This window comes from Onychostoma macrolepis, chromosome 04 (assembly GCF_012432095.1).
Source record: "Onychostoma macrolepis isolate SWU-2019 chromosome 04, ASM1243209v1, whole genome shotgun sequence".
NCBI classification, from domain to species: domain Eukaryota; kingdom Metazoa; phylum Chordata; class Actinopteri; order Cypriniformes; family Cyprinidae; genus Onychostoma; species Onychostoma macrolepis.
Window position 1 is genome coordinate 14,640,482 of NC_081158.1, and position 14,449 is coordinate 14,654,930.

The 14,449-nt window shown below is 36.9% G+C and overlaps 1 protein-coding gene across 1 annotated transcript; it reads right to left on the minus strand.

Moving 5' to 3' along the window:
* Positions 1-1,843: 1,843 nt before the first annotated feature.
* LOC131539353 (gastrula zinc finger protein XlCGF57.1-like) lies at positions 1,844-14,173 on the minus strand. Its single transcript, XM_058773895.1, has 3 exons — positions 14,048-14,173; positions 13,368-13,479; positions 1,844-3,656 (listed from the first exon to the last, which is right to left on the minus strand). The coding sequence occupies exons 2-3, from the start codon at positions 13,450-13,452 to the stop codon at positions 1,975-1,977; spliced, it is 1,767 nt and encodes a 588-aa protein (XP_058629878.1). The 5' UTR covers positions 13,453-13,479; positions 14,048-14,173; the 3' UTR covers positions 1,844-1,974.
* Between the last annotated feature and the right edge of the window lie 276 nt (positions 14,174-14,449).

Below are 14,449 nucleotides of genomic sequence, written 5' to 3' on the forward strand. Positions count from 1 at the left end.
GACCCTGCCAGCTGGGTAAAACCTTCTCCTACCACTACCAGGCCATCACCGGTTGGGAAAGCAATCACTCCGTCCTCAAAATCCTGATGATTGCAGAGCTCACTCTGTGCACAATGACATGCACTGAGGATTTGGGGATATCGAAGGTCCGAGACACCACCCTGAAGGACGCCGCATGACCAAGCCAGAAGAGGAACAGCAGCACCTCAATGTCCCTTTCCCACCCATGGTCGGAATCCAGCCTAATTGCAGCAGTGAGGGACAAGATGGACTGGCGAGAAAGACGGAGGTCAACTGCCTCATCAAAATACAGCTGCAGGATTGGCACAGCTCTGTTCAGGTGGCAGTAAGATGATGTGGGGGTCACCATCTGTTGATGTGTACATAGTTCATAGAACAATAAATTTGTGCCGTGTAAGTTTTGATTATGTTGTTTATGTATATTCAAATTAATACTTGTGTATAATGTATTTATTCATTGGAATATTTTATTTTATTCATATTCTTTTTTTGTCAGTAAAACTAAAAAGTCATCTTTATTCATCTTTTCTTGAAAAAAATTAAACCTACTCATGTATTCACATTGCCTATATTTGAATATTGTGAATTCAATAAATTGCCATGTGACACATCTGTCTGTCTAATTATAAGGCTATGTTCACACTTCGCATTTACTTACTTTACTACAGGTGTGAGTCTCGAAATGTCTTGTTCACACAGCAGCTTACAGTTGTGTCTAGAATACTGTCTGTATGAACATGCAACGGGAGTCAAGCCCATATTCCTTAACAGTAACCATAGCGACAGTGACCAAAGTAAAATCAAAGATAGCGAAGTCCTTAAAACTGAAAGTCTTATCACTTTCTGACACGACAAGACTCCAATCGAGCGGCGAGTTCTTCGTCAAACCTTCATTAACTGACAGTAGCTATTAAATTTGGGTGGACAGCGGAGCATTTGAATTTGAAACACAAAACTTACGGGAGCGGCTCCAGTGAAAAACTGACTGATCTAAAACTTTCAGATGACACGCAGCTCATTTCTCCGTCACTGTAAATTACCGAAAACACACATGAAAACACGAAACACACTGTAGACGTGCGTTTGTGCGGCAGAGCGGCTCTCGCGCGCTGTATGACATGACAGACAACTAGTTGTCCAGTCCTGTTCCGTTCACACAGCGCGTGTTCCGAGAATGCGGTTGTCACGCCTGTAAATAACCGTACTGTGTGTGAACGTAACCGTATTAAGGAGGACTCAAATACAGGATTGACAACCGTATTCTGCTGCTGTGTGAACGTGGTCTAAGTTTTAAAAAAATCTATTACAAATAAGTATACTATTGTGCACGTGTGTAAGTGGGTGCAGGAATGCAATAAACAGCTACTTTTTACTTACATTTTCTGAATACAAAATCAACAAACGTCTCCAAAGGCGTGCTCTTCGAGCAGCAGCCCGACGCCTCCTTTGTACTGAGTTTTGGAACGGCATAAATGAAAACGCGGCGATCAAATCAGCAGATAAGTCATGTAATTGATGAAGGTATTTGCGAGAATCTAGCTTGGCCTCTTTAAATCTTTGCTTGTGATGATGTCATAAGTCACGTGACAAAGCAAACATGGCAGATTCAGGGAAAGAACGTACTTTTTTACCCTTGAAAAGTAAGCACTTATTCACAATAAATACCCACTAAAGAGAGTATGCGGTTTCGGACACAGCCACAGACTTGTATTTGGAACCAGCTTCCAGGTGTCATCAAATGAGCTCCTTTGGCCGTATTCATATCGTATTTGACAACATACATTAAACAGTGCATTCTCTTACTAAAGATCAATCAAACAATGCAGTGCAATGTTCATTATATCATTCAGTTCGTCCATTTATTCATAATCTTCAATGGTGGCATTTCACAGCAGAACAAATGTTTATTGAATATTTTGATTCTAACGTCAGTAGTTCATTTTTGGCCTACATTCAGGTGCGGCGTGACCGTAGCCTTAATTTTACACAGACACGTATTTTCTGGTGCCATTTTAAATTGCTAAGCCATTTAAATCTCTTTCCACATGAACAACACAAATAGGGTCTCACATCCGCATGACTTTTCAGGTGTATCTTTAAGTGCGATAGTACAATAAATTTTTTATCACACTGATCACAATTAAATCGTCTTGCTCCAGAGTGAATGGGCAGGGGATTTTTGAAATTGCTCCTTTTTACAAACCTCTTGCCACACTCAGAACTCTGCAGATTCTTTCCAGAATGACTTAGCAAATGACGTTTTAGGTCTCTTTGGTATGTAAAACACTTTTTACACTCAAGACACGTGAAAGGTTTCTCTCCAGTGTGAAGTCGAATGTGAGTCTGGAGGTTTCCTTTGAATCTGAAAGTCTTTCTACAGTGATGGCACGTGAAAGGCTTCTCTCCAGAGTGAATTCTCAAGTGAGTCTTGAGGCTTCCTTTAAGTGTGAAACTTTTTCCACAGTGATGGCACATGAAAGGTGCCTCTCCGATGTGAGTTGTTATGTGCTTCTTAAGATCTTTTCTGTTGGCGAAATTCTGTCTACACTGATGGCATATAAAAGAGTTTGCTCTTAAGTGAGACTTTATGTGGTTCTTAATGGTCCCTTTATGTCTGAAACTCTTTCCACACTGATCACATTTAAAAGGCTTATCTCCAGTGTGAATTCTCATGTGATACCTAAGGTTTCCTTTTTGTGAGAAGCTTTTCCCACACAGTTTGCAGCTGAAGGGGGTTTCTCCAGTGTGAGTTCTCATGTGGCAATCAAGGGATTCTTTATATGCAAAATTATTTCCACACTGAGGGCATGTGAAAGGCTTCTCTCCAGTGTGAATTCTCATGTGAGTCTTTAGGCTTGATTTATGAACAAAACTATTTCCACAGAGATGACACGTGAAAGGCTTGTCTCCAGTGTGCATTCTCATGTGAGTCTTAAGGTATTTATTGAATCGGAAACTCCTTTCACATTGCGGGCATTTGAAAGGCTTCTCTCCAGGATGAATTATCACATGCCTGTTGAGGCGTTTCAGGTTAGGAAAACTCATTCCACACCGATGACATGTAAAACAGTTCTCTTTTAAATGAACGGTCTTGTGGGAATTAAGGCTTCCTTTACGTGCAAAACTCTTTTCACACTTATCACATTTGAACGGCTTCTCTCCAGTGTGAATGTTCATGTGATACCTAAAGCTTAGTTCTGCTGTAAAGCATTTTCCACACAATTTGCAGGTGTAAGGCCTCTCTCCAGTGTGAATTCTCGTGTGGCTTGTAAGGGCTGCTTTTGAAGAGTAACTCTTTCCACACTCGGGGCATGCGTATGGTTTCTCGCCAGTGTGAATTCGCATGTGAACATTCAGGTTTCCTTTTTCAGTGAAACTTTTTCCACACTGTTTGCAGGTGAAAGGCTTCTCTCCATTGTGAATTCCCATGTGGTCTTTAAGTTTTTCATGTTGACTGAAACTCTTTCCACACTGAAAGCAAGTAAAAAAGAAAATTCCTGTCTTTTGAGCTCTTTTTCGTGAGGAAGCCTTTTCAGTCTGTGAACTTTTGAAAGATTCTTCTCTAGTTCTGAAATCATGAACTTTCTCTTCCACTTCATCTAGTACTTCTCTCTCCTCTTTCAGTGCCATCCGGTCTACAGTGGGAAAGAGACAAATAAAAGTTAGCCACATTTTAATGGGACAAAGCAACAAACATCACTACGCTTCAGGTATGTGTCAGTCAGTGCCAGTAACGCATTGAGATCGTTTTTTGTTTATTATGATTAATAACTCATTTAATATCAAGCACATCCTGCACTTTATTTTCTCATTCATGCATATTCTTTTTCTATTAAAAACGAACCCGAAACATCAGACACACGTGCTTTGCTTCCGTAGGACATTCAACACTTTTTATTAATACATAAGTTATTTAGCCTACAATAAAACAGTAATAATATGTATTATAGGCCTATTGAAACCCGCAGCATCAGGGTTGCCCGTCATGATCATCATCCAATAGCCAAATTATTTTAACACGTATTAGGCATAAAATGTCCTTAAAATAAGCTGATTAACTTGGCAGAATGTTGAGTAACAAAACAAATAAGCTGTTCTTGAAATTTCGGTGATACCACGAAAAAAAAATCCACACCGGCTGTAGTCGCAGTTTTCACTCGCGTGCATTGATATTAAGGTCTGTTTGCAGTTTCTAATGATAGAAAAGAAGTTTCTGAATCAAATGATATGTTTCTGCATCTAAAGTAAGTTCTCAGAGATGATTGAAATCAATATTTATAAAGCAAACCTCCGGTATTTTTTTGCACAAAATAAAACGTAGTGTCAATAAAATCATTAATTTCAGCATTTATTATGTTAAAAATTTAAATTAGAGAACTGTATCTCGAACCCATTGTTTTAATCTATAATTTACAGCACTAAACACAAATGACCTATTTTCATCATTTTTATGGCTATCACAACTTCAACGCTCTTTATCTCAGCATTAGATTATGTGACTTTAGCAGTGGTTTCACAGAGAGGGTCACATATGATTAAATTGAATAATGATCAAATAAAGATTAATGATAAATGATTATAAATGAATGAATGAATGAATGAAATGAATACAAAAGAGTAGTAGTAAATTTTTATTTAATGCCATGTCAGCATCTTAGGCTATTTTCATGGCAAAAACAATTAAAAATAATACAAGTATAACAAATACAATAAAAACCAGCAAACAAATAAACAATTTATATTACATAAGATATTTACATTAACATATGATAAAAATTCTAAAACCTTTTTTAGAATTCTAAAACAATTTTGAAAAAGAGTCAATTTTTCATTTCATCTTTCACATCAAATTATTACATTGTTTCACTTAATTCCAGTAGAATGATAAGAAACTGTAGAACTGTGACCAGTGTTGGGGGTAACGCATTAAAAGTAACGCAAGTTACGTAATCAGATTACTTTTTTCCAAGTAACGAGTAAAGTAACGCATTACTTTTTATTTTGCAAGAGAATATCTGAGTTACTTTTTCAAAAAAGTAACGCCAGTTACTTTGTTTTCCCATTTATTGACTGACAAGTCTCCTGTCCTCATATTGGGAGAAATCAGAGGCGTTGTGTGCGCTGTGTGAACATGATGTTACTGTAGTTCGACTAAATCTGAATGTGCATTAATTCATCCCACTCGCAAAAAAAAAACAAAAAAAAAAACAGATTTAGTATTCATCAAGATGAATTAAAACAGTGAAATGCAAACTCAATATAAAGCAAACCTGCAATAATTAAATATGTTAAATAACACAAATGTATCAAATCCCATTTTATTAACCAATGTCTTTGCTGCTGAGCTTTTGATGATCCAGTTCAACCATACTAATAAGCAAAAATAACTTTAGATAAACTAACAATTGTGCTTTATTGTTTTTTATTGCTGAAGAGTGTTGCACCTTCTTCTCCTGCGTTCTACTGTACAGATGTGAATTTACTTTTCCTTCAGCCTGAGGTTTATTCATTACACTTTTTGGTGCGAAAGAGCTTTTACATTTGCTATTAATAGAACTTCTTATATTAAAAACAATCAAGCCCTGCTCATATTTAAAAAGTAACGCAAAAGTAACGTAACATTACTTTCCATAAAAAGTAACCAAGTAACGTAATTAGTTACTTTTTTTTAGGGAGTAACGCAATATTGTAATGCATTACTTTTAAAAGTAACTTTCCCCAACACTGGCTGTGACCATTAAAATGAAATCAGTATGAACAAACGCCATCTTTCCACTGCAGGAAACACAGAAGCTGCATCTGAAGTGGCATTCAGGGGTTAAAGCAAAAAAAAATCCTGAGCCTGAACTTTTTCCCGGGGGCGGGGGCAGCACATGCAAAGCATGCAATGACTGTTGCAACTTAAACATTTGAAAGCATACTATGGCAAAGTTATTGCTTTCCTTATTGAAACATTTTTTTTTTCATGGTTGACCTGAAGAATGAAAGCTATATCATACACTTGGAAAATTATGAGCTATATCACCGCTTATCAACACTAGGGGTGTGACAATATATTTAGATCACGAGATGAGACAAAATACAGATAATTGGTTCACTAGAACAAGACAATTTGAATGCTATTTTTAAGAAATTTTCAATGACAAAATATTTGTCTTTTAATCACAAAAAGTAAAAATACAGTTTTATTTTGAAATATTTTAACTAATCTATGGCTGTAACTGTAATGATGAGTCATCAGAGGGAAGATCCATTTGCAGCTTTAATAAAAGTTAACACAGTCGTACAGGCAGTGGTCAGTAACAGTAACAAGGATATCAGAGGAGAGACAAGAGCAGAGTAACAAGGCAGGCAAGAGGGTCAAAATGCAGGCAGAGAACAATCCAAAACGAGAGAAACAGTCCAGAGTCAAAACACAATAATCCAACAGAGAAAGGTAAGAATGCTCAGAAATGACAGGCGGGGCAATACAAGACTTCGCGATGCATGTGTGTGTGTGTGTGTGTGTGTGTGTGTGTGACTAAAGTAGTCTCATAGATGAGCATCAGGTGGACTAGTAATCAGAGTCCTGGTACGGAGATGATGGAAAATGGAGTTCGGAGAGAGAAGTCAATACTCAGGTGATGGCGACCTCTGGTGACGATCAGGGGGAACCACAGAGGCCGGAGTTGTTACAGAAACTAATGATTATTTTGGTAATCAAGTAATCTACTGATTATTTTGACAATTGAGTAATCTGCTATTTTTATTAACACAAACAGACCTAAGTGAAAACCTGGCTGTAGTATGATTATTTATATATAAACTAACGATGAGGCAATAATAATTGGCTCAAATAAGATATCAAAACCAAGTAATTACATGGTTTTATTGAACAACACAGTTAAAATAGGCTACATAATGTAATATACCTATACATATGAACATAACCAACATAAGTAAATTATAACAAATACATGCAGAGGGCGCCAACGGCCTGGTGACGTTTCGCTTTACAGCGTGATTAAACAATGTTTTAATCCAATCAATTTTAATATTTGGCCACATGCAGAAAATTTTACTTTGAAATCGCGATGTACAACATGGCATTTAGACATAGGTTGATGTATTCTCCTGTGTTGGCAAAGGTTTATAAATTATTTACATTCCAAATCTAGTAAGATAATACACATTGTTTTCCCAGATGAACTTTAAGCAATTCTCACAGCATATACAGAGGAAGAGTTTAGCCCCTTTCACACATACAGTCTTTACTGGTAAATTACCGGAAGAATTGCCATTAAGAGATCATATGTGAACAGGACCTTTTCAAAAAGTCTGGTAAAATTTGTTCTGCAATCATATCGTTCTTATGGAGATGACATGATTACTCTGAGCTGTTTACAAAGCTCCGCTGCTTTTTAATTACTTGTTCCATGTAAACATGCGCTAGATGGACTTTGACCATTGTGCCTCGCAGCTTTTTGTTGCGCTTCTCCATTCATCAGGGTTGCGACTCTTTCTACTATTATGCGTGTCTCGTGTTTATAAGAACAAAAAATTCTGATTGGCTAATGTTAGTTTGGTTGAGAGTGAAAGCTGTGCTCCTCTCATACCATTGGTAGGCGAACTCATGGACTCGACACTGTCGACAGTAATATCAACATGTTTTTTTTAAATGTAGGATTTTTTATTTTTTTTCGCAGCCAAACGCTGCACGCCGGAGATCCAGCACTTTAGAACTTTAAGCCCTGGGCATTAGATGCATTTACACAGACTGTTTGATGAAGCTGAGGTGCCATAAATGCATTTACACTGCAAAATTTTGAATGCATAAAGAATTTAAGATTAATATTTTAAATATTTCTTTAAACATACAAATAGGAAATGTTGGGAAAAATGCAATGATAGTTTTAAATATGAAACCAAACCAGTAGGTGGCAGCACATGACTGTTTGAATGAGTGAGTCATTAGTCCTTTTTTCAACATTTGTTCAAATGGCTGATTCATTCAGAAACGAGGCAAGTCACTACTGTCTTTATGAATGGGTTACTGAATCATTGACTCACTTGATTCGTTCAAAAACGTGGATTCGTTCAGTAATGAAACACAGCTGTGTTACTCAGAGACACAAAACTGTTGGTTTTGATTGGAACTATTTTTATCAGCGAAATTGATTAAAAACAGTCAATATTGTGTCTAAAATGTAAGTCACTTAATTTTAACTTCTTGTTTGTTGAACTACTATTGTATAAAATCAAATTGCACGACCAAAATGTTTCAACATGATTGCAATGTTGCGTATCTAAATCATATATTATAATTTTTTTTTTTTTTACTACAGCAGTATGCATCTATCTTTCTTTGTGTGCTGTTGTGCTCATTTGTTTTGATTTCTGCACGAGTCTCTCTCACACTCACTCAGATTGTGAGAGCCTCATCATCTGGCGCGACATATAAATAGATAATCAGTCGCCGTAAGTGTGAGATCAAAACATTGATCATCGTCATTGGGAAAAATGGCTAATTCTGGTCCCTAGCTGGTCGATCAGTGTATCTCTAATCATATCTTTTACCAGTGTCTCTGTGGCCAAGTATGGTGACCCATACTCGGAATTTGTGCTCTGCATTTAACCCATCCAACGTGCACACACACAGCAGTGAACACACACACTGTGAACACACACCCGGAGCAGTGGGCAGCCATTTATGCTGCGGCGCAGTTGGGGGTTCGGTGCCTTGCTCAAGGGCACCTCAGTCATGGTATTGAGGGTGGAGAGAGCGCTGAACATTCACTCCCCCCACCTACAATTCCGGCCCGAGAATCGAACTTGCAACCTTTGGATTACAAGTACAAATAACACTCTTTCAAAGCCCTAGAACTCAAACCATTTTCTTAAGTAAATTCAATTTTAAGTTTACAAAAAATCCTTTCACAAGGTGCTCAAGTGGACAGGTTCCAATTTCTGCTTGGACGGAGTTGGCTAGCTGGATGCAAAATAAGTTTGTTATTTCAAAGTATTGTCACTGAAGCGTTGTGGGCAACGACACAGAAGGGAACTGAAACAATGCAGTTTAACTTGAGGCGATCATCAGGGTCCAAGCACAATGGCTTGTGTAGATGTAGTTACACAATGGACATGTCTCTTTTCAAGTATATTATGAGTCTTTATATAAATGTAATCATATCATAGCCCTAGTAAAAATAATGGTCTACAAGTAATTAGGAAGTTATTTTTGCATATTATATTGGGTTTCATTAAACTTTATAAAAATATAAGGATTTGCTATCCTGTGGCTCCCTCCTGTGGACAACATTAGTAATATGACCTTCATTTCTGAATCACAAATAGAAATGGATAATATTTCTTTGAATGATTACAAATGTTTAATTACTGATTAACTTAAGTACTGATTACTGTACTGATAATATACCCACATTAAACTCAAATTCACTGATTCAGTCTTATTTCATGCTTTAACAGTTGAGTTTTCAACTTACATTTTTAAGCAGTAATGATTCATTATGTGACTTGTTAAATACTTATTTAGCAATTGCATTCAGTCCTGCTGCCTGAATTAACGGCGTGATTCAGTTTTGTTTGCAAACCCTCTTCTAGTGCTATTAGACTTTTTGACAACAGACACAACATTCTCTTGGACAGCTTGAGAATTATGGTTGCATTTGTGGAAGAGCATAAGCACAAGTTTCTATCTATCTGACTGCTACCACTGTTTGTGTCAATTGGGGGATTCCAGGGTGGGCCTGGCCCACCCAATCAGAAGCTTGGCCCACCCTGGCCCCACACATAACAACCAATCACAAAATTGTTGTGATATTCAATTGAGGTTCATATATTTTTTCTTTTTCATTTTCTTACCGCCCACACCCACATACGTGCTAATACTGTATTTTCGCGCATCAGGGAGCCACTATCAACATGCGCGAAATTGAAATGCTTTTGAATGAGCGCTCGCGCCTTTCACTTTCGATTTGGTGATCACGCGTATCCCACTGAGCAAAGACACGTCCAAACAACGTCTTTTGTACTTCGTGTTTGAACGTCCAATTTTGGTCCCCTGAAGGTGCAAATTGTGACGCCAGATGACGTCTTTTTTCCAACGTCTAATGAACGTCCAGTATTGATGTCCACAGGACCTCTGTATAAGGGCTAATTGTAGGCCAAATGCGGTCTTTGTGGACGTCTTTTCTACATCAAACTTAAACTCATTTTAGACATCATGTACGCAACAAATAAATATTTAAATAACAAATAATGTTTCATCACAAGTAACCTATATTGATATTCATTAACCATGCTGATAAGAACAATGTTGATATTTGTCTTAAATAAAATAAATATTACATTCATTAATAATGTCAATTTTAAATTAAAAAAGTTACCTAGTCCGACGTTCAAATGTAGAACTGCATATTGACGTCCAAATGGGGTCTTGGTTAGACGTCCAAATAGCAGACCTAGTTTGCATGTCGTATAGACGTGCAGAATTGGTCTTGCACCGACAGACGCAATATAGACATAGTGGGACAGTGCTCTGTGTAAAGGGAGAACATCTTACAAGATCAGATATTTGTCAATAAGCTAAGAATCTGTTGATGTATGGTTTCGTCAGTCTCAGTGGTGTAGTGCAGGGAATATTCAGGTATAAGGCTGATCAGTCGGCTTTGCGTAGCCTATACCTACTTCTAAATACCCTCTGATGCGCATTCAGTGGTGTCTCGCATTAGCCAAAATAATGACAGTCCACCACATGATTTGCTAATCAAATCATCTGTGAATAAATGCAAATATTCCCTAAAAACACCCAGTAAAGACAGTGATGCGGTCAGGACGCGCCGGCTTCCCTTTAAATATGATTGATGATTGCACCCGCGCCTGCTTTGTCCCCAGACAAGATGCTGACAGAGATGCTGCCTCTTCAACAACAACAACAACTTCGAATGAAGACAGCCAAAGTGAACACTCTTTAATAACAGAACCAGTGCTCGAAATGTGACGCATTACCGGCACTTTTATATTTTAATCTTTATCGCTCAGAGTCAGAACATAAGTGTCAGGGTAATTAGAAATGATCAGTGGTGTAGTGGAGGGTATACGCAGGTATACGGCGTATACCCACTTCTTTATCAGTCGAGATTCTGTATACCCACTTCTAAATCCTGGTGCGCGTCCTGCACTAGCCAAATCATGACAGTCCAGCATATGAGTAACTAATACAATCGTATGTGAATAAATGCAAATATTCTCTAAAACATCCAGTAAAGACAGTGATGCGGTCAGGAACGAGACGTAAACACTCTCATGCAGTGTATGTTTCATTTATAGGCTACTCGAGCGGATGGCACTCTCGCAGAAAGTCCAAATCGGCCTCGTAGAAGTAGCTACTAACTTACGAGTCACGACGTGCAAGAATCCAGCTATCGCTGTAGCCAAAGATATCTCTACTGTTGCAAAGCTGAATAAAAGAAACGTTAAGAATGTAAACACATGATTGCAACTATATGGTTTATGTGTGTTTTCAAGTCATCTCCAGGTAATAAAAAGCATCTGATTCTGAATAATGCAGTGCTAATTGATAGCATTTATTACACTTGGCAATAGATAGGCTACTAGGCTACAAAATATATATTCTGCCTTATTCTGTGATAAACATGGGGAAAAATGTAGTATATAGGCTAAACAAATCATAAAATTGTCATTAGGAAAATACAGGAAAAATATTATAAATTATATAATATTATATAACTATATAATAGTCAAGCAGTGTATTTGATTTCTCAGCCAATTAAAAGCAAGAGGAATAATTAATAAATAATAATAATTGTAATAAAACCTGTCAATTAGACAAAAAGTTATCATATTTGACATTTCTGTCCCCTCACTTCTGAAATGATTGAGAATCACGATTGTTTTGTTTGTTTCAAATGGAGATCATAATTCTCCCACAATTCTGAACAGACAACTAAACAAATAGCATGCAATTTACTAGAGGTTCTGACAAAATGTCAGTTGCTGCAGTCTATTTATATTTGTTTATTTATTTTAATTATTTATTGCTAAATCTGCACCTCTTCTGTGGATAATATTATTTTCATATGATCCTTACTCAAGCAGCAGAAGTTAAGTGACAGTGTGCAAATATTACAATAGTGAACTAAATATGCAAAACTAGTTTTACATGTCACTGTTTATGACACAGGTCGGTTCATCCTTTGCCGGGTCATTTGAAAAAAAAAAAAATTGGGGCATATATTAAGAGTATACCCACTTTTCCAGGCACCACTACACCACTGGAAATGATACTATAAAAATCAGACTACCCAGGAGGGGGCACCATGAATTACCTCTCATCTCGACAAATCACGTGAATGCAAGCAGAGTCGGTCTGGGGCGTGAGAGTCACGGGAGGCGCGCAGAGTGGCAAAATAATAATTAATTATTGATTTCTAATTTGAATCACTACATTATAATATGAAAAGAAAAATCAAAAGGACCAGGTTTTTGCGATCAGATATTTTTTAAACCGGTAAACTCCTGTAAACTATTCAGTCCAAGGATCCAGTAAACGAACGCGTTCAAACAGTTTAAAACAGCTCTAATACAGAGAAAACCCGAGATCAGAGATTGCGGAGAGTCGTTTCAGCTTGTATTTGGCTTAAAAGCACAAGTGTTTTATAATGGATTTTTTTCACTATATATAAAAATTGTAAATGGTATGGGGGAGGGGGGGATTACATTTGCCCGTCACTGCCATGGGAGAAACAGTCAGTCAAACATAGGAATATGTACAATTCTGGATAAATTTATCTCTTTTTTTTTTTTTCAAATAGAGATCATATTCTCCTATGATTCTTAGTAGACAACTAAACAAATAGCTTGTAATTTACTAGAGGTTCTGACAAATTGTTAATTGCTGCGGTCTATTTAATTTTTAAAATGTGAATTATGTATTGCAAAATTTGCACCTCTGTTGTGGCTAATATTAATTTCATAATTTTGCAGTGAATTAAATGCAAGTCTTAAATGTCACTGTTTATAAGGCATTCCTCCTTTCACTTTAAAAAAAAAATGGGGGCATAAAAATAGTAGCCTATATCCCCCCCATATTCATATTTTACCTTATCTGTTAGTGATGTCTCAGTTATTTAATGCATGTTTTAATAAATCTTTTTTTAAACCAGTTATGACAGCCACTATAAAGTAAATTAATACATTTCAACAACAAATAGACCCTTTTTGCGCCCTTTTTCGAATTGCTGCGCCTATAGGACACAGCACTTCTGTAGTGATCAACATTTTAATAAGGATGAAATGACCAAATTCACCTTTAATTAGAAACCAACCTGTTTGTTCCTCAATATCTTCTTCTTTCACACTGAACGCTTCTTCAATCTTCATCTCTTCACTCTCCTCTTTAATAAACGCCATGTTTATAACGGGAGATTTTTCTGGACACTGTTATGTTTGAGATGAGAATAATTAACGGAAATAAAAATAAAAACATCCTAAATTTCTGGGTAGGTCTCAATCAGCTCTCTAGTCAGCACTGCATATTACATTTAACAGATTACACATTCAACAAACCATTCGTAGCTGGTTTTAAAAGGGCCATTGTACATGTTTGCGTTGTACTTGAGTTTACGCTGTTTTGAACAGCAGTTGTTTTCTGGCGAAAACCGCCATTATAAAACTGACAATCCTCACAAGGAGCAATTGCCGTAATTTCTTTCTTACTTTGTGATGTAATGGTCGTTTTTCTGAAACAAGAAGGCTTCGTACAAATGTGACCTCCGTGCTTACTTGCCAACGTTCTTGATTTTTGTTCACAACATACTGCTAGCGATATTAGGAGCTAAATGAGACATATACCCGTTCTGTTTCTCGTGTGGATGCAAAATTAAATAAAGCACATGACCGTATTCGATAACAATTAAAACAGTTGAAAGCTCCTGTAACTACAAAGTTGACTAAATAACTTAATTTTTTTTTTTCGATTTAAACTCCTACATGTTTAGAAACAAACCTTTCTTCAGCTGAATCACAACAAACACAGGACCGCGGCGCAATCTCCTTTTTCTTCTTGTATCGTTCTTCTTCTTCTTGGTGTTTTGGTGCATTACCGCCACCGACTGGACTAGAGGAAATGCGGGAAAGTACTTGGGGATACCGAATATCAGTGGAAAAAACTAAAATAATATCTTTTTCAAAAAAGAAGAAAACACCAGTTGTTAAAATTGTATGAGCAAAAACTGGAACAAGTATCTGAATTTAGATTTTTAGGTATTTGGATGGATTCAAAGATAACATTTGCAAAACACATTCAACAGATAGTAGATAAATGTAAAATAGGAATAAATGTACTGAGGTGTTTGGCGGGAATAGATTGGGGAGCTGATAGACAGTCTCTGAAAAGTATATACTGTGC

Bases quoted from the DNA above. Each gene is read 5' to 3' on its own strand.
- LOC131539353 (XM_058773895.1), bottom strand. From the start codon at position 13,452: ATGGCGTTTATTAAAGAGGAGAGTGAAGAGATGAAGATTGAAGAAGCG. The intron at 3,657-13,367 runs GTTGGTTTCTAA...TTCCCACTGTAG, and splicing joins AGATATTGAGGAACAAACAG to ACCGGATGGCACTGAAAGAG.